The sequence below is a fragment of the Pygocentrus nattereri genome, chromosome 26 (assembly GCF_015220715.1).
Source record: "Pygocentrus nattereri isolate fPygNat1 chromosome 26, fPygNat1.pri, whole genome shotgun sequence".
NCBI lineage: Eukaryota > Metazoa > Chordata > Actinopteri > Characiformes > Serrasalmidae > Pygocentrus > Pygocentrus nattereri.
The window spans coordinates 2788751-2810829 of record NC_051236.1 but is presented as its reverse complement, the minus strand read 5'-3'; the positions used below and the strand labels follow the sequence as shown (position 1 = coordinate 2810829).

At 42.6% G+C, this 22079-nt stretch overlaps 1 protein-coding gene across 1 annotated transcript in view; it reads left to right on the top strand.

The window, feature by feature from the left end:
* cntn3b (contactin 3b) overlaps nucleotides 1-22079 on the top strand; it is a 162289-nt gene that overhangs the window by 47345 nt on the left and 92865 nt on the right. Inside the window, exon 4 of the mRNA XM_037535024.1 lies at nucleotides 17907-18082. Within this exon, the coding sequence (XP_037390921.1) occupies nucleotides 17907-18082 (176 nt within the window). The remainder of the gene's footprint in view (nucleotides 1-17906; nucleotides 18083-22079) is intronic.

Here is a 22079-nt window from a genome sequence, read left to right as displayed (position 1 = left end):
TTTCTGAATTTCTACAAACACCATTTCATTTTATAGTAAATGAGTTTGGGCTGGTTTATGTTTATGAACAGACGCCTACAGATCAACATAGTAAAGGAGCTCATCTGTGATCCTGAGTTTAAAGCCAGTTTTTATTCAACTTAAACTTGGAACTAAGTTGTAAATAAATCTGAAACTGAAACTTTGCTTGTGTGTAAAAAGTGATTTCAGAGCCACTCGGTTCTCCCTGATGGAACCTGTTTACCTTCAGTGTTTTGTGCTTCTGATCATTTTAATAGACGTCAGCATCACTAATTAATGACGTTCTATTAAAAGACTGGTTTACCAAGAGAGACGCTGGAGGACTTTCACCTGAAATGAGTTCATGAAGCCAGTCTGGTTATAAAAATGATAACAGGACATCAGAGCCAGAATTACTCTTTTAGTACTTTTACTTTATACTTAAGTACATTTGAAGGGAAATACTTTAGTACTTTTACTCCAGTGGAGGTCTAAAGGGAGGAACTTTTACTAGAGTAATATTTTACCTTGGGGGTCTCGACTTTAACTCACGTCCATAGTTTCTGTACTTCGTCCACCACTGGAATCAAGCTAGCCTGGAGATACGGAGTTTACATCGGATGAAGCTGTAGATGTGCTTGGCGTCAGGCGCAGATTTTCTCAACAACTTTCTCAGCATCTTTCCCCCACAAACGATGGGCAAAAATATGAATATTTGCTGTTGATTACTGCTGAAACTCCAGAGCCCATAACTTGGCATTTAGGACAGCCCTACCATTGTCCACTCATTAACTAATACGGAGGGTCAAAATTAGTCCGTACACACATCCCTACAAACACCACCACCAAAACCTGAACTGAATGTCGTTATGTGACTCCAACACAGCCAATATATAAGCCAGATATCAGTCAGCAGTAATTGTTGTGCTGTAGAGCGAACCCTCGGGATGTAAGCAGGTTGGCAATTTGGCCGGGGTCGCTCGGGCACTGGCTCGTAAGCAGGAGGGGAGGTTGAGGGCGAGCCTCTTGCAAAATTGATGCAACCCTGAAGGTCGGCCAGAGTTTATTCAGACCAGGCCAGGAGCCGCAGCATTCCTTGCCACACTGTCCCCTGAGGCAGAGCATTTTAAGACACATGAGCCATCATCCCTGCCCCAAAACCACTGCGGCTATAGAAGCATGGAGGCAATATGAGTGAACGAAAGGGGAAAATAGAGAAGTAATACCAGGCAACAGCACTTAACACTTTACCCTGATGGAGTTTCATCCATGAAAGATCTCCAGTGTCAGATGAAGAACATTTTCTTCCATAGATAGTTTAATAGCGAGAGATTGGTGAGAAATCCCTTTACCCCAGCCATGATGAAAGTTTGATTCTTTAGTTTTGCACTGGAGCAGTGAGGCCAGTGAAGCTTAATAGTTTTTCCTGTATTTTACAGATAACACTGTTATAAAATACCAGACACCACATAAACTAGTTTGTTTGAGATTTTTATGTAAGTTTTAGTTAACAAACCGATGGGGATCTAAGCATGCAGTTAGCACAGTGCTAATTGGTGGGGTATAAGCTATGGCTGTTTTATTTGCCATGGCAAATTTCCAAAACTGAGGTATTTGGGTGCATTACCAGAGATGGGTGCATACAGGCAATTAATACTGACAAAAACCAGGTCTAGACTCTATATCTAATTAAAATGTAACCAGGTCACTTCCTGCTGTGTAACTTAGAATATAAAACAATAAACAACACAATTGAGGCTAATGGAGGCTTGTTTTCTACCACGGCACATCAGGAAAGCATAATGTTTCTGCAGTGCTTTATATGTTTATATCATTCGTAAGTGACGTTACGTTTAAACTTGGCTTATATGCTTTTTAAATGGCTTGTAATTTGCTCGCTCACTCAGTCTGAAAGTTGTCCACAAGGGCTGTCGGTAGCTGTGAAGTATTTTTTGATGCTTCATAAGAGCAGTGCTTTGCATCAGTGACACTGTATGGCCTTGTTTAACATCGAATGATTTAATGAAATGATTTAATGAAATTCTTTAATGAATATTGTTACTGAATAATTACATAATAATAATAATAATAATAGCTCTTTCACATTGTGTTTGTAAAATTGCAAACTTGTGCATTTGTGAGCTCCTGCTGGTGTGGGTTTCTTCTCTTAATGGCCCATAAAAAAAATAAAAAGGCCGTTTTCATGGTAATAGCGCCCCCTTGTGAAGAAGGAAGAAGCTCCAAACTGCTCCACCCATTCAGGTAAATAAGTGAGTTACTTTGAATTAACATGCCTTACAAGTTCAAATAAAACAAGGTGTTTTCTGTCATTATCGCAGAGGCACTCCTGGAAATCAACCATAGAGATGAGGCTGTACGGAAATAGCTCAGAATTTTCTTCAGAAAATATGTCACACTCTGGGAACTGTGTAGCAGAGGAGCCTAATGGCTTACTAAACCCCCATAATGATCTATTGATTTAACCATGCATGACACTGAAACAGTACATTATTATGCATAACAGAGGCCTTAATTTAGAATAACTATCAGTTAATTTCCAATATGGCTTATGAAGTATTGTCATTGGGATACTTGTCAATCATTGCCAATGTCTGATTACGCCATCCTGTTGCGGTCTAGTTGTAATGTGCCCAGCCCTGCGGTTAACATTCTACCCTGAGAGTGTTGTGGGGATCGTTGCAGCTCTTAGCTATATTATCCTCATAGCTCCAATGCAAAACTAAAGCAGAAACTTCACATGCCAAACATAAACTCACCAGCCACTTTATTAGGTACAGTTGATTGTTAACACAAATAGCTAATCAGCCAATCACACGGCCGCAACTCACTGCATTTAGGCATGTAGAGGTGGTCAAGACAACTTGCTGAAGTGCAGACCGAGCATCAGAACGGGGAAGAAAGGGGATTTAAGGGACTTTGAACGTGGCGTGGTTGTTGGTGCCAGACGGGCTGGTCTGAGTATTTCAGAAACTGCTGATCTGCTGGGATTTTCACACACAACCATCTCTAGGATTTACAGAGAACGGTCCGAAAAAGAGGAAATATCCAGTGAGCGGTCAGTTGTGTGGACGAAAATGCCTTGTTGATGTGAGAGGTCAGAGGAGAATGGGCAGACTGGTTCCAGATGATAGAAAGACAACAGGAACTCAAATAACCAACCAGAATCTCTGAGGAACGTTTCCAACACCTTGTTTAAAGTCTGACATGAAGAATTAAAGCAGTTCTGAAGGGAAAAGGGGGTCCAACCTTTTACTAGTACCTAATAAAGTGGCCAGTGAGTATCTTTGCTGTTTCACCATATTTGGGGTAAAAGGGGTTAAGGTTGATCTCTTTAATGCAGCAAAGGCTGCAGATTTTAACCTTAGAATCAGAGGCATTGTGTGTGGACCGTTTGAACGGAGTCAGAGTCGAGTGCAGGTCTGTGCATCGGAGAGAGGGCTGAGAGCAGAGCTGTTTAAAATGCAGATACATTATGCACACAGAGTCAGAGGTGTGTTTGCACTGGTCCTCATTAGCCCTGCTCTGCTCTGATCTTTGTGAGCATGGGTTGCTCTCCTCGTGGACGGCTTTGCCGGCCTCCACCAAGTATTTTTTGGAAAGATAATTGGAACTGCTTTGTAAAACACATTATTTTGTGTCCGTGGCCAGTAGGTACATGTTTTATGTATGCATTCATTTTCTTTTAGCTAATTAACAGGTTTATACAGTGGGACATTGGAGATACAGGCAGTGTTGTGACCACAAGAGCTTACAAGGACTACGATGAAGATAGTCAGGACTGGAATAAAAGTAATGCTTTGAGATTGGATTAGGATGTTCTGATCCACATAGTTTGCTCTCCAGTCTGATCTAAGTTACTAGCTGATGCCAGTCTTTGGTTTCATAGATAATCCAGCCATACATTTCAGGTAGGATAAACATTTTGTCAAAGTTGTGTGTGGTTATCTGTAGTGGCGTGTCCATATGATCAGATTAAATCTGTAATTTGTGGTTAAATAACAAACTATTATCAGTATAGTCTATAATTCCAATAATGAGAATAAAAACAAAAAATCATAGTAATACTAAATGGCATGTGCTTATTTGACATGCGCATTGGTACAAACAAATGCACTAAACAACATTTCATGTTCTCATGCCCACAAAATAAACACAAAACCAAAGCTTGTGCAGAAGCATCTCTCACTGTAGAAATGCAGCATTTAAATGTATTATTTGAGTAAAATAATCACACTTCACAATCATATACTTCTACGTTTTGTTTATTTCACAATCGATTCTTTCCCGTAGTTGTTTGTCAGTAAAGTTTGGTCAGTAGGGGGAGCAGTGCACTCCTTGCTCCACCTCAAACTACCAGCACAGCCATTGGCTCATGAGCCAATAAATGATGTAATTTTACTGGCTCTGCATGTATTAGGGTGTGTTATATGTAAATGAGGTACTAGTAGGCTGGCACTTGGCTTCACGCACTGAAACTGGTTTGTCAATTATGCCCAAATCTCCACTTGTTTCCACATCGTATGATCATTTCGCAAGTCAGACGCATGTCGATAAAGGCAGTCAGGTCTGTGCTCCTCTCATGAGTTTGGCATTATGACCCCATTTAACTAAAAATGTTGCCGTTACTGTGTTTTGTACAACCCCAATTCCAGTGAAGTTGGGACGTTGTGTAAAACATAAATAAAAACAGAAAACGATGATCTGCAAATCCTTTACAACCTGTATTCAATTGAATACACTACAAAGACGAGATATTTCATGTTCAAATGGTTAAACTTTATTGTTTTTTTCAAATATTCACTCATTTTGAATTTGATGCCTGCAACACGTTCCAGAGAAGTTGGGACAGGGGCAACAAAAGACTGGGAAAGTTGAGGAATGCTCAAAAAACACCTGTTTGGAACATTCCACAGGTGAACAGGTTAATTGGAAACAGGTGAGTGTCATGATTGGGTATAAAGGGAGCATCCCTGAAAGGTTCAGTCGTTCACAAGCAAGGACGGGGCGAGGTTCACCACTTAGTGAACAACTGCGTGAGCAAATAGTCCAACAGTTTAAGAACAACGTTTCTCAACGTGCAACTGCAAGGAATTTAGGGATTTCATCATCTACAGTCCATAATATCATCAAAAGATTCAGAGAATCTGGAGAAATCTCTGCAGGTAAGCGGCAAGGCAGAAAACCAACACTGAACGCCCGTGACCTTCGACCCCTCAGGCGGCGCTGCATTAAAAACCCACATCATTCTGTAACGGATATTCCCACATGGCCTCAGGAACACTTCGGAAAACCACTGTCAGTGAACACAGTTCGTCGCTCCATCTACAAGTGCAGGTTAAAACTCTGCCATGCAAAGCGAAGCCACATATCAACACCACCCAGAAACGCCGCCGGCTTCTCTGGGCCGAGCTCATCTGAGATGGACTGACGCAGAGTGGAAAAGTGTCCTGTGGTCTGACGAGTCCACATTTCACACTGTTTCTGGAAATCATGGACGTCGTGTCCTCCGGGCCAAAGAGGAAAAGGACTGTCCAGATTGTTTTCAGCACAAAGTTCAAAAGCCAGCATCTCTGATGGTGTGGGGGGGTGTTAGTGCCCATGGCAGGGGTAACTTGCACATCTGTGAAAGCCCCATTAATGCTGAAAGGTACATGCAGGTTTTGGAGCAACATCTGCTGCCATCCAAGCAGCGTCTTTTTCAGGGACGTCCTGCTTATTTCAGCAAGACGATGCCAAGCCACATTCTGCACGTGTTACAACAGCGTGGCTTCGTAGTAAAAGAGTGCGGGTACTAGACTGACCTGCCTGCAGTCCAGACCGTCTCCCATTGAAAATGTGTGGCGCATTATGAAGTGCAAAATACGACAGCGGAGCCCCCGGACTGCTGAGCAACTGAAGCTGTACATCAAGCAGGAATGGGAAAGAATTCCACCTACAAAGCTTCAACAATCAGTGTCCTCAGTTCCCAAACGCTTATTGAGTGTTAAAAGGAAAGGTGATGTAACACAGTGGGAAACACGCCCCTGTCCCAACTTCTTTGGAACGTGTTGCAGGCATCAAATTCAAAATGAGTGAATATTTGCAAAAAACAAAGTTTATCTGTTTGAACATTAAATATCTCGTCTTTGTAGTGTATTCAATTGAATATAGGTTGTAAAGGATTTGCAAGTCATCCTATTCTGGTTTTATTTATGTTTTACACAACGTCCCAACTTCACTGTATTGTATGCATTTATGGTGGTGTGTGGCTTGCAGCAAGTGTTGGAAAATAGACTTGAAGCATAATAGCTACTCTCTCATATTTAAGGTGAAATATGATTCAAACACAGTGGAAACACTGAAGTTGCAGATACTACAAGTTTTCATTGGAGTAGTTCCAAACTGCTTACATTTAGACTGCCGTTTACATCACCTCTAAAACAGAGACATAAGTAGAAAAGTAAGAAATTACAAAGTAAAGGTCACAACTTTGGCCTGATTATAGCAGATACTTGGTCCAGTAAAATATGCCTGGCTGTCAGTGGTGACTGATGCTGTCTGACAAAGTTTTAGCGTAGCCTTAAAGCAGCCACATGCTGGATTGGCTACGATCCTTTGGAGCACATTGGGCATCTCAGATAGCGGACTATGTCTACACTGAAACTGATGCTAAATGTCATGAAATATGTGACTTGCATCAAATTGTGGACAAGGGTACATCAGCCAGCTCTTGCCTGAAAATAGCTTAATTAAGTAGCCTCCTCCAGGCTCTATTACCAAATCTGCGTCATCTGCGCTCTTTCAGCTCCCCTGAATTGAATGGAGGAATGAATAAACAGGCACTACAACTGTTTACTCTTCACTTATTTAACTATTGAGCGGTGCAGCTATGGCAGTGGTGGGTTTATTTCTGTGTGCGCATGTAAGTGAGCACGTTCCTCCTGCTGAACGGTTGATAAAGCTTTTCTCAGCCTGCAGAGAGGACTCAGCCACCCTATCAGCTCAGTCTGCTTCCTGTCCTCCTCTATTACTTTCAGTGAAGCTCCACTGGTCCTCCTCTCAGCACTAGCATCCAGACAGAGCCTACAAGAAGTGGGCACTTCTATTTCCAAACTAACAGGCGCAAAAGACAGCGATACATTGTGAATGTATAACAGTGGACATTCGGTTACGCATGGTCACAGTTAGGCCTGAGGAGGAGCGAGCTGTTAGAAAATAGCTGCCACATTTAGAAATGTAACAGTTCTTTCACCGCCTGATGTAAACTGAAACATATCAGTGCAGCAACATCATTACAAATAAGTTTTAAAGTGATATTTGGCAAAAAAGTCAAGTTTACAGATTTTGGTTTTCAGATAGAGCTGGAAAGGATGTACAGCAGGTTAGGCTGATAAAGGATAGAGAGGGAAATGTTCTAGTGAGTGAACAGAGAGTGTTGAGTAGATGGAAGGAGGACTTTGAAGAACTAATGAATGAGGACAACGAGAGAGAGAGGAGGACAACGGGGGGGAGAGATAGTGGATCAGGAAGGGCAGAGAATTGGTAAGGTGGAAGTGAGGGTAGCTTTAAAAAGGATGAAGAATGGAAAGGCAGTTGGTCCAGATGACATACCTGTGGAGGTATGGAGATGTTTAGGAGAGAAGACAGGGGACTTTTTAACCAGGTTGTTTAACCAAATCCTGGAGAGTGAGAGGATGCCTGATGAGTGGAGAAGCAGTGCACTGGTCCCCATTTTTAAGAACAAGGGTGATGTGCAGAGCTGCAGTAACTACAGAGGTATAAAGTTGATGAGCCACACCATGAAGGTATGGGAAAGAGTTGTTGAAGCAAGGCTAAGGCGAGAGGTCCAGATCAGTGAGCAGCAGTTTGGTTTCATGCCCAGAAAGAGTACCACAGATGCAATTTTTGTGTTGAGAGTGTTGGTAGAAAAGTACAGAGAAGGTCAGAAGGAGCTGCATTGTGTCTTTGGGGATCTAGAGAAGGCAGATGATAGGGTGCCAAGAGAGGAACTGTGGTACTGTATGAGGAAGTCAGGTGTAGCTTAAAAGTATGTTAGGGTGGTGCAGGACATGTATGAGGATAGTGAGACAGTGGTGATGTGTGCAGTTGGAGTGACAAATGGTTTCAAGGTGAAGGTGGGGTTACATCAGGGATCAGCTTTGAGCCCCTTGTTTGCAATGGTGATGGACAGGTTGACAGATGAGGTCAGGCAGGAGGCTCCATGGACCATGATGTTTGCAGATGACATTGTAATCTGTGGCGAGAGTAGAGAGCAGGTGGAAGAGAATCTGGAGAGGTGGAGGTTTGCACTGGAGAGGAGAGGAATGAAGGTCAGTAGAGATAAGATGGAATACTTGTGTGTGAATGAGAGGGAGGCAGGTGGAAAGGTGAAGATGCAAGGAGTAGAGGTCGTAAAGGTGGATGACTTCAAATATCTTGGGTCAACCATCCAGAGCAATGGACAGTGTAGAAAAGAGGTGAGGAAGAGGGTGCAGGCAGGATGGAGTGGGTGGAGACGGGTGTCAGGGCTGATGTGTGACAGAAGGAGAGCAGCAAGAGTGAAAGGGAAGGTTTACAAGACAGCAGTGCGTCCTGCTATGATGTACGGTTTGGAGACTGTGGCTCTGTCTAAAAGACAGGAGGCTGAGCTGGAGGTGGCGGAGATGAAGATGCTGAGATTTTCGTTGGGAGTGACGAGGATGGACAAGGTTAGAAATGAGCAGATCAGAGGGACGGTGAAGGTGGAGCAGTTTGGAGATAAAGCCAGAGAGGCCAGGTTGAGATGGTTTGGACATGTGTTGAGGAGGAATAGTGGAGATATTGGGCAAAGAATGTTGGAGATGGAGCTGCCGGGTAGAAGGAGAAGAGGTAGACCTCAGAGAAGGTTTATGCATGTAGTGAAGGTGGACATGGAGATGGTTGGTGTGAAAGTAGAGGAGGCAATGGATAGGGCAAGATGGAGGCAGATGATCCGCTGTGGCGACCCCTAAAGGGAGCAGCCGAAAGAAGAAGAGGTTTTTAGATATATAGGTGGACAAAGCATGTTTGCTCTCCAAAGTTTGTTTCTGTAGATTTGCACTGGAGCTACAGCTAATGAATAATGGATGCTGAATGATGTACTGTTACCTAGGGCCGTCACTGTCCTTTAGCAATAGAGTATTGATCATTTTGACAATTAATTGAGTAATCAATGGTGAAAATGGACTGAAGTGAAGAATAATAAAACTTGCAAAGACTACAAAATAAATTTGGGGTAAATATAAGCTAGGAAGGCTTTAAAAAGACTTAAGAACACCAAAAAATAGAACAGTATGTGGCCAAGAAAATGCATATAAATGTCCCTCAGGCTATTCATTATCATGAAAATGATTGATCTGTCATGAAGGTTCAATTTAATCAGTGATTGTTTTGTCATCAGTGTTACTCGAGAACTGTGACAGTCCTGCTATTAACTACGACGATGGACAAAAGTAGGGCTGGATGGTATCGAATTCATCATCATGATTATGTCTAAATATATCACAGTATCACAGTATCAGACACCGTTCTTCATCCTTATTTGTGTTCTCTTCTAACAGAACGTCCCAGTTTTCAGCCCTACCTGGTCCTGTCTGAAAAAATAATCACCACCAGTAAATCGACCAGCTGACTAAATTCAATTGACTATTGGGCTCAATTTCACAAGCCACACCCAGAAATGATTACTGCCAGACCTGTTGCACCTAAACATCACTAAACAGAACCTGTCTGGCAATGAGAAGCAGGCTCCCAAAAAGCAGCACATGGTTCTAAAAAAATTCTAATACAGATGCGGAACAAGGTCAACAGTTTTTGTGACGAAGAGTTACAAAGCCATTGTTAAAGTGAGCCACATTCATCATCCACAAATGGAGAAAACTGTGAACCTTCTCAGAAGTGGCTGGCCTACCAAAATGTCACCGAGAGATCACAAAAGAACCGGGATGAACATCTACAGAACTGCAAGTCTCACTTGCCTTAGTGAAGGTTCAATGTGTTTGATTCCACAATAAGAAAGCCACTGTGCAAAAGCAGCATCCATGGGGAGCTGCAAGGCGCAAACCCCTGCTGATCAAAAAGAGCATGAAAGCTCGTCTCCGCGGTTGCCAAGAAAAAAAAAAAAAAATCTAGACACCCCCCCAAAACTTCTGGGAGAGTGTTCTGTGGATGATGAGTCAAAGGTGGACCTTTTTGGAAAAAAGGGGTCAAAACACATCTGCCGTAAAGCTTTCACCGCATTCCATCCTAAGAAAGCATGGTGGTGGTAGTCTCATGATACAGGGCTACACACCATAGCAGCAGCAGCAGCAGTCTTAACGCCTGTGCTTTATCTAGGATGGTTTAAATGTGCGCAGTACTGGTTGTACTGGTGCAGCTTTGAGTGCTCTAGTGCAGAAGGGAAAGTTTGCGTAAATTTGACTGTTCAAACTGTTCGTTTAAGCCTGATAACAGTTATGCCCAATCAGAGCTGAAGGCTTGACGGTTTGAGACACAGCCATTGCAGCCTAGTCTGTGTAAATGGAGCTGAAGCACAGTTGGTCTAAAACACACTCGCGGGTTCACAGTTAAGTTCTTGGGCGCACGTCTCGGTGTCAATTAAAACGAATGTAACATCTGTCTCTCAAACGGTGATTAAAGAAGTCAGATTATCTCAAAGCCGTGCTGCGGAAAATAAAATAATAATGAGGTGAGAATCAGCATGAGAGACGGCTACAGCATCGCTTTTGTAGCCTGTCGGGAGCCTGGGCACAGTCATGGCTGCTTTTTATAAGAAAGCAGCGCTGTCTTCCCCACTCATTAGATTTCCATGGCAGAAGAATAATATTGATTTTTTTTTTTCCTCCTCTTTTCCCTTTTTTCCTCCTCTAAAATCAGCATTTCACACATTCTCTGAGCTGTAACACCAGCAGCCTCACGCTAATAACCAATCTTGTCTTTTCTTGAATTCTAAAGAGAGGGATTATTAGCGCCCACCATGCTTTTGAGCCATTCTTTATGCAAGCGCCTTCCTGGTGCTTCAACGTTATCTTTGCGGCTCTGGAGGATTTATGAACATTTTGAATGGCCGAACTGACACATGACCTGGACCGATGATGGCAAGAACTCCCCGATTGCATCATTAGGTTTCTTCATGGTTTTACATTTCCTTTTTTTTGTGTGTTCTTCAGAGTCCAAGGTCAAATTAAAATCAAGTCAAAGGTCAAATCAAAGTCAGCACGTACTGGTCAGAATAGCTCATGACAGCAGTGATTGAAACAGCGCAGAGTACTGGACAGCAAGACGAATGATGGAGTGGTATCCTCCTCGTCAGCCGTCAGAGCCTCTCTGACAGCGTGCTACTGTCTACAGAGAAAATACATTCACACCTTCAATCAGAAAGCCTGTTTTGTTCTAAACGCAGCCAGACGCCTGTCAAAATCAATCAATGTCAGTTTATGGCAAATTATTATATCCTCAAGACACTGGATGACTTTCAGTGCTTTATCAGTCCTTATGATGGTTTTTAAGCATTTCTTTTTTTTTTTTTAATAGCCTAAACTCTAGTCTCACAGCCCAGGCTTCTTCATGTCGTCAGAAAGTCTGATGCATTTAGGGTTGTGACCTGTCCAGGAATTCCACTGGACTTTATTCCATTCCCATATGTCCAGAAATACGAAGTACTTACATATGATAATTTTGATGTTTTTTTTTTTTTTTTTTAATCCAGTCATTTGTATACAGAGAACGGGTTTTATTGCTTTAGATCAAGACAGTTGTTTTGGAAAGAAGCACTGTCGGTGACACACAGGCACTTGGCAGTGCTTCCATGTGATACCTGAGAAGATTAGGTTCTGTAGCAGAACGGATGTCTGTCTACCTTAGGCTACATCATGACCACAGCTGCTTCTCTGCTGATTTGAAAAGTCAAGCCACTAATCGAGCGTCCAGATCGTTTACAGGGATGAGTTGGTAACATTAGATGTGGCAAAGAACCACCTACTTTGACAGGAATGGGCCGTTTAACTGTGTCACGAAGGGCTCCTCCCACTCCTCCATGTGCTTTCTGGTCGTCCATGTGCCTCTTTGTTTTGATTCTTTTATGTCCTGCCCACTTGTTTCGCTACTCCACCCCTGATTGTTTCCACCTGTTTCCCACCTGTCCCTCGTCATTCCTGTGACATATGAGCCCTGTGTTCGCCCTGGTCTGTGTTGGTCTTTGTTTGATGTGCTGATTGTATTGTGCTGTTTGTGCTGTTTGGAATTCGATGTTTTGATATGTCTGTCCCTCCTGCTCTTCGTGTTGGCTATTTGAACCTGGACTCCGCCTCATCGCTCCACATCGACACAAACTGACTTGCAAAATAACTGAACAAAGACAAATGTTTTTGTGAAAGGCGATTTTCAAAAATAGAGCTACAACAAAAACAGACCTGCAATAAACTGACATGCATGTCAGCAAGCGCACAAGGATATCTACTAAATGCTGTAATGAAAGCAAGTCAAGTATTATAAAAAAAGATTAACATAAAAATAGGAGATCCAAAAAAGTACTGATTAACTTCCAGAACTGCAGACTGAAGTTAAACTTCTTAGTGCGTACAGCATTTTTCAGCATAGGAACTGAAAAAGCTCAGAGGTGTAACCAATCACAAAGCAGTACAAACCGTCACCAACTTAAACAATTAAACGTAAAAAGAGAAAGAATAACTTTGTGACTAAAGTGTGCCAAGTGGATTTCCTTATCCACAAATATACTTCAGTAGAAATAAAAGTATTATTTAAACATGTTTTTGATGTCCGTTAACGACACGTTTAGAGGGCGGCGGTGAGTAACATCTATTAGTGTATTTGATGTCCGTTAACGACACGTTTAGAGGGCGGTGGTGAGTAACGCTCGTTAGTGTATTTGATGTCCGTTAACGACACATTTAAAGGCCGCTGGTGAGTAACGTTTATTCATGTATTTGATGTCCGTTAACGACACGTTTAGAGGGCGGTGGTGAGTAACGTTTATTAGTGTATTTGATGTCCGTTAACGACGCGTTTAGAGGGCGGTGGTGAGTAACGTTTATTAGTGTATTTGATGTCCGTTAACGACGCGTTTAGAGGGCGGTGGTGAGTAACGTTTATTAGTGTATTTGATGTCCGTTAACGACGCGTTTAGAGGGCGGTGGTGAGTAACGTTTATTAGTGTATTTGATGTCCGTTAACGACGCGTTTAGAGGGCGGTGGTGAGTAACGTTTATTCGTGTATTTGATGTCCGTTAACGACGCGTTTAGAGGGCGGTGGTGAGTAACGTTTATTCGTGTATTTGATGTCCGTTAACGACGCGTTTAGAGGGCGGTGGTGAGTAACGTTTATTCGTGTATTTGATGTCCGTTAACGACGCGTTTAGAGGGCGGTGGTGAGTAACGTTTATTCGTGTATTTGATGTCCGTTAACGACGCGTTTAGAGGGCGGCGGTGAGTAACGTTTATTCGTGTATTTGATGTCCGTTAACGACGCGTTTAGAGGGCGGTGGTGAGTAACGTTTATTCGTGTATTTGATGTCCGTTAACGACGCGTTTAGAGGGCGGCGGTGAGTAACGTTTATTCGTGTATTTGATGTCCGTTAACGACGCGTTTAGAGGGCGGTGGTGAGTAACGTTTATTCGTGTATTTGATGTCCGTTAACGACGCGTTTAGAGGGCGGTGGTGAGTAACATCTATTAGGGTATTTGATGTCCGTTAACGACGCGTTTAGAGGGCGGTGGTGAGTAACATATATTAGTGTATTTGATGTCCGTTAACGACGCGTTTAGAGGGCGGTGGTGAGTAACATCTATTAGTGTATTTGATGTCCGTTAACGACACGTTTAGAGGGCGGTGGTGAGTAACGTTTATTCGTGTATTTGATGTCCGTTAACGACACGTTTAGAGGGCGGTGGTGAGTAACGTTTATTCGTGTATTTGATGTCCGTTAACGACACGTTTAGAGGGCGGCGGTGAGTAACGTTTATTCGTGTATTTGATGTCCGTTAACGACGCGTTTAGACGGCGGCGGTGAGTAACATCTATTAGTGTATTTGATGTTCGTTAATGACACGTTTAGAGGGCGATGTCTTGTTTACTTGATACTACTAAGAACTGACAACTAGGAAGTGAGACTGCTAATCAGCCAATCTGGGCAGTTTACCTGTGATACTTTGCACAAGATAAAATGAAAAAGATGAAATACCCTTGATTAAATTTTTAATTACCATTATTCATATGCTGATTATTTGTGACAGATTTAACTCTTCCTCCATGTGTCCCAGATGAAGGGACAGACCTTGGTACTTAAACTTTAGTCATCGTTTTTTTTTTTGTCCATCCCGCTGCTGCATGTCCACTCATAAGACCTGAACTCAACAGGCTTGTGTTGTACTTTCTTAGGGAAGCACACCAGACTGTTCTGTTCCCGAGGGCTGTTAGGGCTCCTTACCTTACCCCTTTTAAACTGTGCTGTGCTGAAAATGGGTTTCCAGCTAATTGCAGCTGGACCTTTCTCTTCTGGAGTGTGCATTTTCCAATGTAGTCTGCAGCTGAAGTGTCTTGCATGTGGTCTTTACACAGCCTGGTCTCTTGAGAGCGCTCCTTATCTGTTGGTCCATGCTTTGTGGCTTTTTCTTTACAGTTGAAGAGATTAGTTGGCAGTATTCTGCTCAGGAAGTGCTCCGATGGTAAGTTTAGTTTTTTTTTTTTTGACATTGCAGCCACTGAAAAATTTAAAAAGCCGTTACACAAAACTACAAACCACTGTGTAAAATAAGCTTTGTGCTTTTAAGATTCTCTTTCAGCCTGATTCCCTAACCCTAAACCCTAAGGGTGTCATTCAAACCATTAAAAAATCATCTATGTTAAATAATTAATTTGTTAAACATTTTACATATTTTTATGCCAAGGAAAAATGGCCTTGGAGCATCTTTACACCTTTACCCTCATAAAGAGTGCAGAGGACCATGAATATGCATGAATATGCAAATTCGAAAAACACTCATATGTTCTCCCGACATCCCAGCTCCAGCTCCTTTCTCCACCATCCTGGTGCCATTAACTCTGGTATGCTAGCACATAGGAGAAACAGGGACGTGGTCTCATATGAGTCAGACTCGAGTTACAAACTCGACTCGACAAAATCGTTTATGAGTCGACTTTGACTTGAGCTGTGACCTTCTACAGTCGCCCGCTGTCCATGTGAATGCATTAGTTTCTCGGAGAAGACATGCTAGAACTGCATTGAATGTAAATTTCATATACAGCTCCATCCTCAAATGTCTGTTACTATAGTTACGCTTGGATTATTTTATTTCAGAGGACGAGTGAAGCGTGAGAATTCAAATTCGCCTCCATAAGCTGGAAACAAGCGAAGCATCAACAGCATCAGTAAGCCCTCGCTCAGGACTTAAACTCCAGTCTTGCTGGAGAAACTCACCAGACAAACTTTGTTTTAGTTTTCCTCAAAAGAACCAGAGTTCTCTCTTTCTCTGTGCATGATTTTTACTTCTGCAGTTCACACAAGCTCAAGATTCAACACCAAGAAAACTCCAATAAAAATCCAACTACAGCCTTGAATACTGACCGCCATTGTCTGCCTTTCCAGTGGTGGACAGTAGCGAAGTAAATGTAATTCGTTATTGTACTTAAGTAATTCTTTTGTGTATCTGTACTTTAATGAGGTATTTCCATTTTGGGTGACGTTTTACTGTTTTGAACAAGGGTTTTTGTTTTTTTTAGGGTCCAAGCACTCAGTGCATAGGACCCTAATGGATTTGCTCGAGTTTTTCTCTTTATTATTCTTTTTCTCCTAAAAAACATGATGTGGAGCAGAGACTGTAAATCCTAGAAACACCAAAGTTGGTGGGTAGGTGTATTTCTTTTTATTATTTATTTATTTATTTATTGTTTATGTAAAGATTAATCTCATTGTGGTTTTAAATATTAAATTTTCACTTTCAAAGTAAAAGATCTCTTAAAAATCTTGACAAAAAAAAAAAAACAAGTGTAATTTAGGGGTTAGGGTTTGGAACGGACACCTCCCAGTTGAAATTACCCTATAGATAATGGTTTTGTATATACACTCACTGGCCACTTTATTAGGTACACCTTCAATTGCTTCTTAACACAAATAGCTGATCAGCCAATCACACGGCCTCAGGTCACTGCATTTAGGCATGTAGAGGTGGTCAAGACGACCTGCTGAAGTGCAGACCGAGCATCAGAACGGGGAAGAAAGGGGATTTAAGGGGCTTTGAACGTGGCGTGGTTGTTGGTGCCAGACGGGCTGGTCTGAGTATTTCAGAAACTGCTGATCTGCTGGGATTTTCACGCTAAACCATCTCTAGAGTTTACAGAGAACGGTCTGAAAAAGAGGAAATATCCAGTGAGCGGTCAGTTGTGTGGACGAAAATGCCTTGTTGATGTGAGAGGACAGAGGAGAACGGGCAGACTGGTTCCAGATGATGGATAGATTACCTAATGTACCTAATAAAGTGGCCGGCGAGTGTATTTACTTTAATCAACAAATGTTTTGGGTTTACGTAGATCATAATATATTTTTTGTATTCTTAATTTTTAAAAGTGTTATTTTTTTATTTATTAGTTTATTTATTTTACTGTGGGACAGCAGTTTGAACTAATTCAGTACAACAGTCCATATAATCATAATAAGCCATGATCATTTGAAAAGCACATTTTGGAGTCTAAATGTGGGTCTATAATCCTAAATATTGCCGTGATGATCACGGTGCAGCCTCATGACCTGCTTTTCTTGAACTGGCTCTTGGCTGGACCTCATGCCATCAGATACAGATATGAAAATGAAATATAGACGTAGAACAGATGCTACACTTTACACTTGCCTATTTTTGCATGCATTGTGAAAGCAATGAACACACCTTGCTAATAACAAACAGCTGCAGACTCACTTGTCAGAATACATTTGCTGCTATTAAAAGGGAGCTTGTTTAATTATGCAGTGATTCTGAACATTTTTTTTTCTCAAAATTGCTGCATAATTAAACTTTTGAGGTGTCAAGAGTGGTTTGATGTGAAATGGGCCGTTGTGGAGAAACTTACCAATATCTGTGAAACAAATACAGCCACGTTGTTTACTACCTAAACCACCAGTAGACCTTCATGGATCCTCTGAGTTTTATATGGAACGCTGACGGTGGTAAAATAGGGGTAAATCTGACTGATTTTAGGCCAGCCGTTAATGAAATGAATATTCATGACCATTTGATGTGTTACTTTCCTTTGAGGGAGCTTTTAGAGACGCACGTCTGGTTCCTATCATCACCACTATAAAGTATTCTGATTCTAAGTTTCTCTAGAACAGAGCATTTCACATCATAACAATAAAATTAGGCAGAAGTTGTGAAGATTCTTCTTTAAAGGTAATGCTAGACCCAAACATGCCATGGTTTCTTTATCTGCTTCATTTGGGGGGAAAAAGGAGATTAATTTGAAATAATATCTGACTGTAAACACTCATTGCGTCACTCAGCATGCAGGCCTACACACGGAAGATGGCAAAATTACCATTCAAATGCCTCTGGAATGTATTCCGAACCCAGTATGAATACTTGGAGTCTTATTGAAATAGAAACAATGCGAAGCTCTGAGCTCGTCTTTACAAATCCGTTTCTAAAACCATTACTGTTCATTACAGACGGGTATTTGTATGCTTGCCTCATCAGGTCCTACTTCTATGTAAATCTTGTCATACAATGTTAAAGAACAGACTCAAGTGTGATCCGTGAGCTTTGATTCAGTCTTTGTTCTGCCAGCATAATGAAGCTGGGTTGATGGAATCGATGCAGGTGATGAATGCCAGCGGTCGCGACTCTCGTGAGACGGGAACTGATTGTGTTTGCGTCTCTTGCAGATGGTCTCTAAACGGGACGCTCATTGATCTCCGTGGTGACGAGAGGCGTCGCATGTCTGGAGGCAACCTGATCATTAAAGGGCTGGACCGGGACCAAGACACCGGGGTGTACCAGTGCTCTGCCTCCAACACCCGCGGAACCATCCTGAGCCAGAGAGCCAGTCTGCAGTTTGCATGTGAGTAGAATGGGTTTAATGTTTCCCCATCTCAGCCCTGGAGCTTTGTGTCCAAGCACCGCATGGTACAGTGCTGCTGTTCCAAATCCTGGCCCTGCAAACAAACTTCAACAAAGGACTGCCTTGTTAAAGTGATAAATCGAACTTCCTCAGTTTTCCCCTTTCCCAGTTTTCCTCCAAATGTAGTTGATTGGCCAAAACACGCTTTACGTTAGTTTTAGACTGAAGCTAATGTGGCCACCAAGTAATTTCTATGGCCATCGGTCAGCATGCATGCCAATTCGTGCAAAGGTGAAAGTTGTTCAATGGAAAATTCCACTGAATTTTCAAAATATCTGCGTAACTCTTTCATGGAGATTTGAACAAAGGCCACATCCCATTTCTTATTCTACCCCTTGTTTTCGAGTGCCACCTTGCCCCTTGGGACTTACAGGGTAGTGGTTGAGATCTTCCCTCTGAAATGAGACCCTCAGATAAAAGAGCATCACTTCATTAACAGCTACCAGCGCCGCTCTGTAGGCGACCCTGCCCGTCTGCAGGGACAGCAGAGGAGGGGAAAGTTCAGCTCATCACCGCTGGGCTTTAGTTACATTTAGGGATCATATGCCTGCAAAGAGGAGGGGGGGCAATTATTTATTATCACCCACCCCTAAATCTGTGCAGCCCTAACACCTCACCTTACCCCTCATTCGCAAGCAAAATTGGGACGCACTACTTCTTAGGCGTGAGGGGTAGGCCTAAGTGGTACGGATGAGGTGTGATGGTTTCATGTGAAATGGTTTATTGTAAAGGAACTTTACAGCGGTGGTGATACGAACCAGGAGCTGCCATGGCTGCAGCACAACTATAGCCACTTTACTATCCAAAGCCACCAGTGAACCTGCATGTGTCTGTACTCTCCACTATGAATGGATTTAAATATATTCAGTATGTTGTCAAGTCAGTATGTCTCAGGGGTGAGGCAGTGTATTCATAACTGCTTTATTTCATAACTTAATGTGAGGCAGCTTGTAGAGGCATTAACCTCTTCAGACCTCTGGTTCCTATCGCCACCACTGTGACAAAGTTCCACAAGAACAGCACGTTTCACATCAAACCACTCTGACTTTGTTTAGATCTGAAGCATTTATTTATGCAGTCATTTTTTTAAAAATTGGTGGAATTCCTTCTTAAGGCACCTCAGACTTATTTGGTTTCTGATACTGTGTGACGTACTTATACCGATGCTTATGTACAGAAACCTCACTTAAACTTGCAAGAGAAAAATTATATACATTCGATTTTTTTCTCTTCACTGAACTATCGCTTTGATTAGCTGTTTAGTTGGATCAGCTTTGGGACTGGAAAGATATTCGTAGAGTGGGGAAACTATTTCCATTGCTCTGAAGAGGTGCTGGGATTGGAGATGTGTTGGGCTACATGTTACTTGTATGTGTGGGTGTTCATTTGGCTGGATTTCGGTGTATAAGCCGTTTCTCGCTCATCTCTCGTGGCTGTTCAGTTTATAAGGCAGCAAATGAGATTTCTCAGCGAAAGAAAGCGGAATCGAGCTGGATGTCAAATACAACAAGCTCAGAAGGGTGGAGCGGCGTTTGATTAGCTTCAGACTCCACCATCGATTCCCATTAGTCAGCGCATTGCCAACTTTAACGGAATCTTTGAACGATCAATTGACTCATGCTGCCATGCTCCTAAGATGGTGTTTCCCAGACTGCGGGGCCCACCACCCACGGGACTGTCAGAAAGCCACCGAAGCGTAGAGGTATTCAAAGGAAATTTATATATATATATTTTCTAAATGGGGCTGTCAAAGCTTGTGTTTTTTTTCCCGGGAAACCAGTTTCCGCCAGAAGTCGAAGCGCTCACCTCAAACACTCGGCGAGACGATAAATCAAACGAGTCAAGACAATTTTCCTACTTGACTCATCGGAGCAGGTTTTACTCGTAGCTGCTCTTAACCTTTTGAGCTCATGAGCTTGTGCTGAGGCTCATGCCTCGTCTCGGAGGCGAGACGAGATAAGAGCCGTCCTTGCTGAGGGCCGTTTCCTGCCAGAGAGCGCAGGTCCTGTAGGTTCCTCTGCCCTCTCTCGCTTTCTCCACATCATGTCGCCTCGCTATCGATCAGCTCTCAGGCCAAAGAGAGCATCCCACTCTCCCCTTAGGAGACAGGCTGCCACTATCCTCATGGGTAGGATAATGAATCTCGCTTCAGAGGATTGGTTAAAAGGAGCCGCTTGACATTTATTTCCCTTATTGATCACTGGGCAGTTGAAGGGGAGTGGTGGTTTTAATAGGGCGCTATTACTGCCAGCTTTCATTACCTGCCATTGAGGTGAGACCTTGTTATTTTGGACGACTTTGAATAAATCAGCGGTCATGTCAAAGGGTCTGATCTCTTTTTCTTGTTAGCAAATCGCTTCGCCAGCAGTTTGGATTGCGCTTTGTTAACGAGGCGTATAGAAACTCTGTACGTCTTGCTTTAAGCTTTCAACTATATACAACATTATGGACCGCAGATGGTGCGAACCTGAATGGAAAAGCTGAATTCGCTAGTTTCGATGCCCACTTCATAACTTCATACCAAATCAATACAAGAAACAGAGATAGAATCCCGCAGCATCAGCTTCCAGCTCCTGGCCTCACCTGCTTGACCTCCGTATCTGGACTGATATTAATGTTCTTCATTACAAAGCACCCAGACACGCGCCGCCACTGTAGAGGTGCCTGGCCTCTCGGAAAACTTTGCGCCGCATGGGCCGGGCCGTATAGATTCCAGGCCGAGAGCTCATTAATCAGCCCCGGAGCCTCAGCCTCTGTGACTCTGCTCCCTTTTCCTCCTCCGTTACGGTCTAGGACGTCTCTTTCTTTCAGTGGTTAATCTCTCATTAGGCCGAGCCAGCCCGAGTCCCTCCACCACCCTCAAACTAATCCTGCTGTTTTCTTTGCTTTTTGAGTCCACCATCGCACCACCTCCCGTCCAATTTGTCTTATCGGTCACATTGACTTTCTTTTGTTTGGCTTGGGGAGCTCCAGGCTCGGCTGTTTGCTCGAGGATGCGAAGCTGGCAGGCGTGGGCCGTGGTCACTGTCGGCTTCACTGCCATGATTAGAGAGCATGCTTTATATCAGGCCAGGTTGAGGAGTATGTGTAGGAGTTTATCATGGGTACTGTCAGTACTTCTAGACCACCTAAAGGGGAACTCCACAGATTTTTCAAGATTTATTCCATAATTAAACGATTAAGGTGTAAACAAAGTCATTCAAAGTGGTTTGGTATGGAGTCAGAACTGTTCACAGCGGTGGTGAAGGGAACCAGACGTCCACCTCTAAAAGCTCCCTCACAGAAGAGTCATTAAAGGACGTGTTTACGAATAGAGTCGGAGAAATCTGAATCATTTTATTTCACCGAGCATGTCACACATGCGGGGAATTTATCTTGGCGAGCGCACACATAGCTGACTTACTAAGCAGAGCAGACAGGTTATTTACAAATATTAATAGAGAAAAAGAAGTAAAAATAAAAATAAATATGCCGTCGTTATTGTGTTAAATTACATCACAGTGTGCTGAGCCTGATGTCTTAGACATTGTTTTAGCTGGACGTGTTGAGAAGTGATAAGACTTTGGCCTAAAATGTGCATTTTAAATCCTATTCAAGGTGGAGGGACACATGCAGGGTGTTGTGAGGCAAAATAGTCCCCAAAGAAAACTTTTTTTTTTCCTCAGATTTATCACTATTTTATCATCATTGAAGATTCCATATGTAAACAGTAACTCAGAAACTCAGAAAAGGTGTGCTTATACACCTTTATTTATTTATTTATTTATTTATTAACAGTTTTCATGGTCTGTAGTTTGGTCTAATGCACTAATTTGACACTTTTAAGTGATATTTGTGAGCCAGCGTGATATTAAACATACTCTACTTGTACAAGGACAGGGATGCAACGTTAAAATAAACCACACGTGGTATACGACAGCACTACAACGTAGATGCT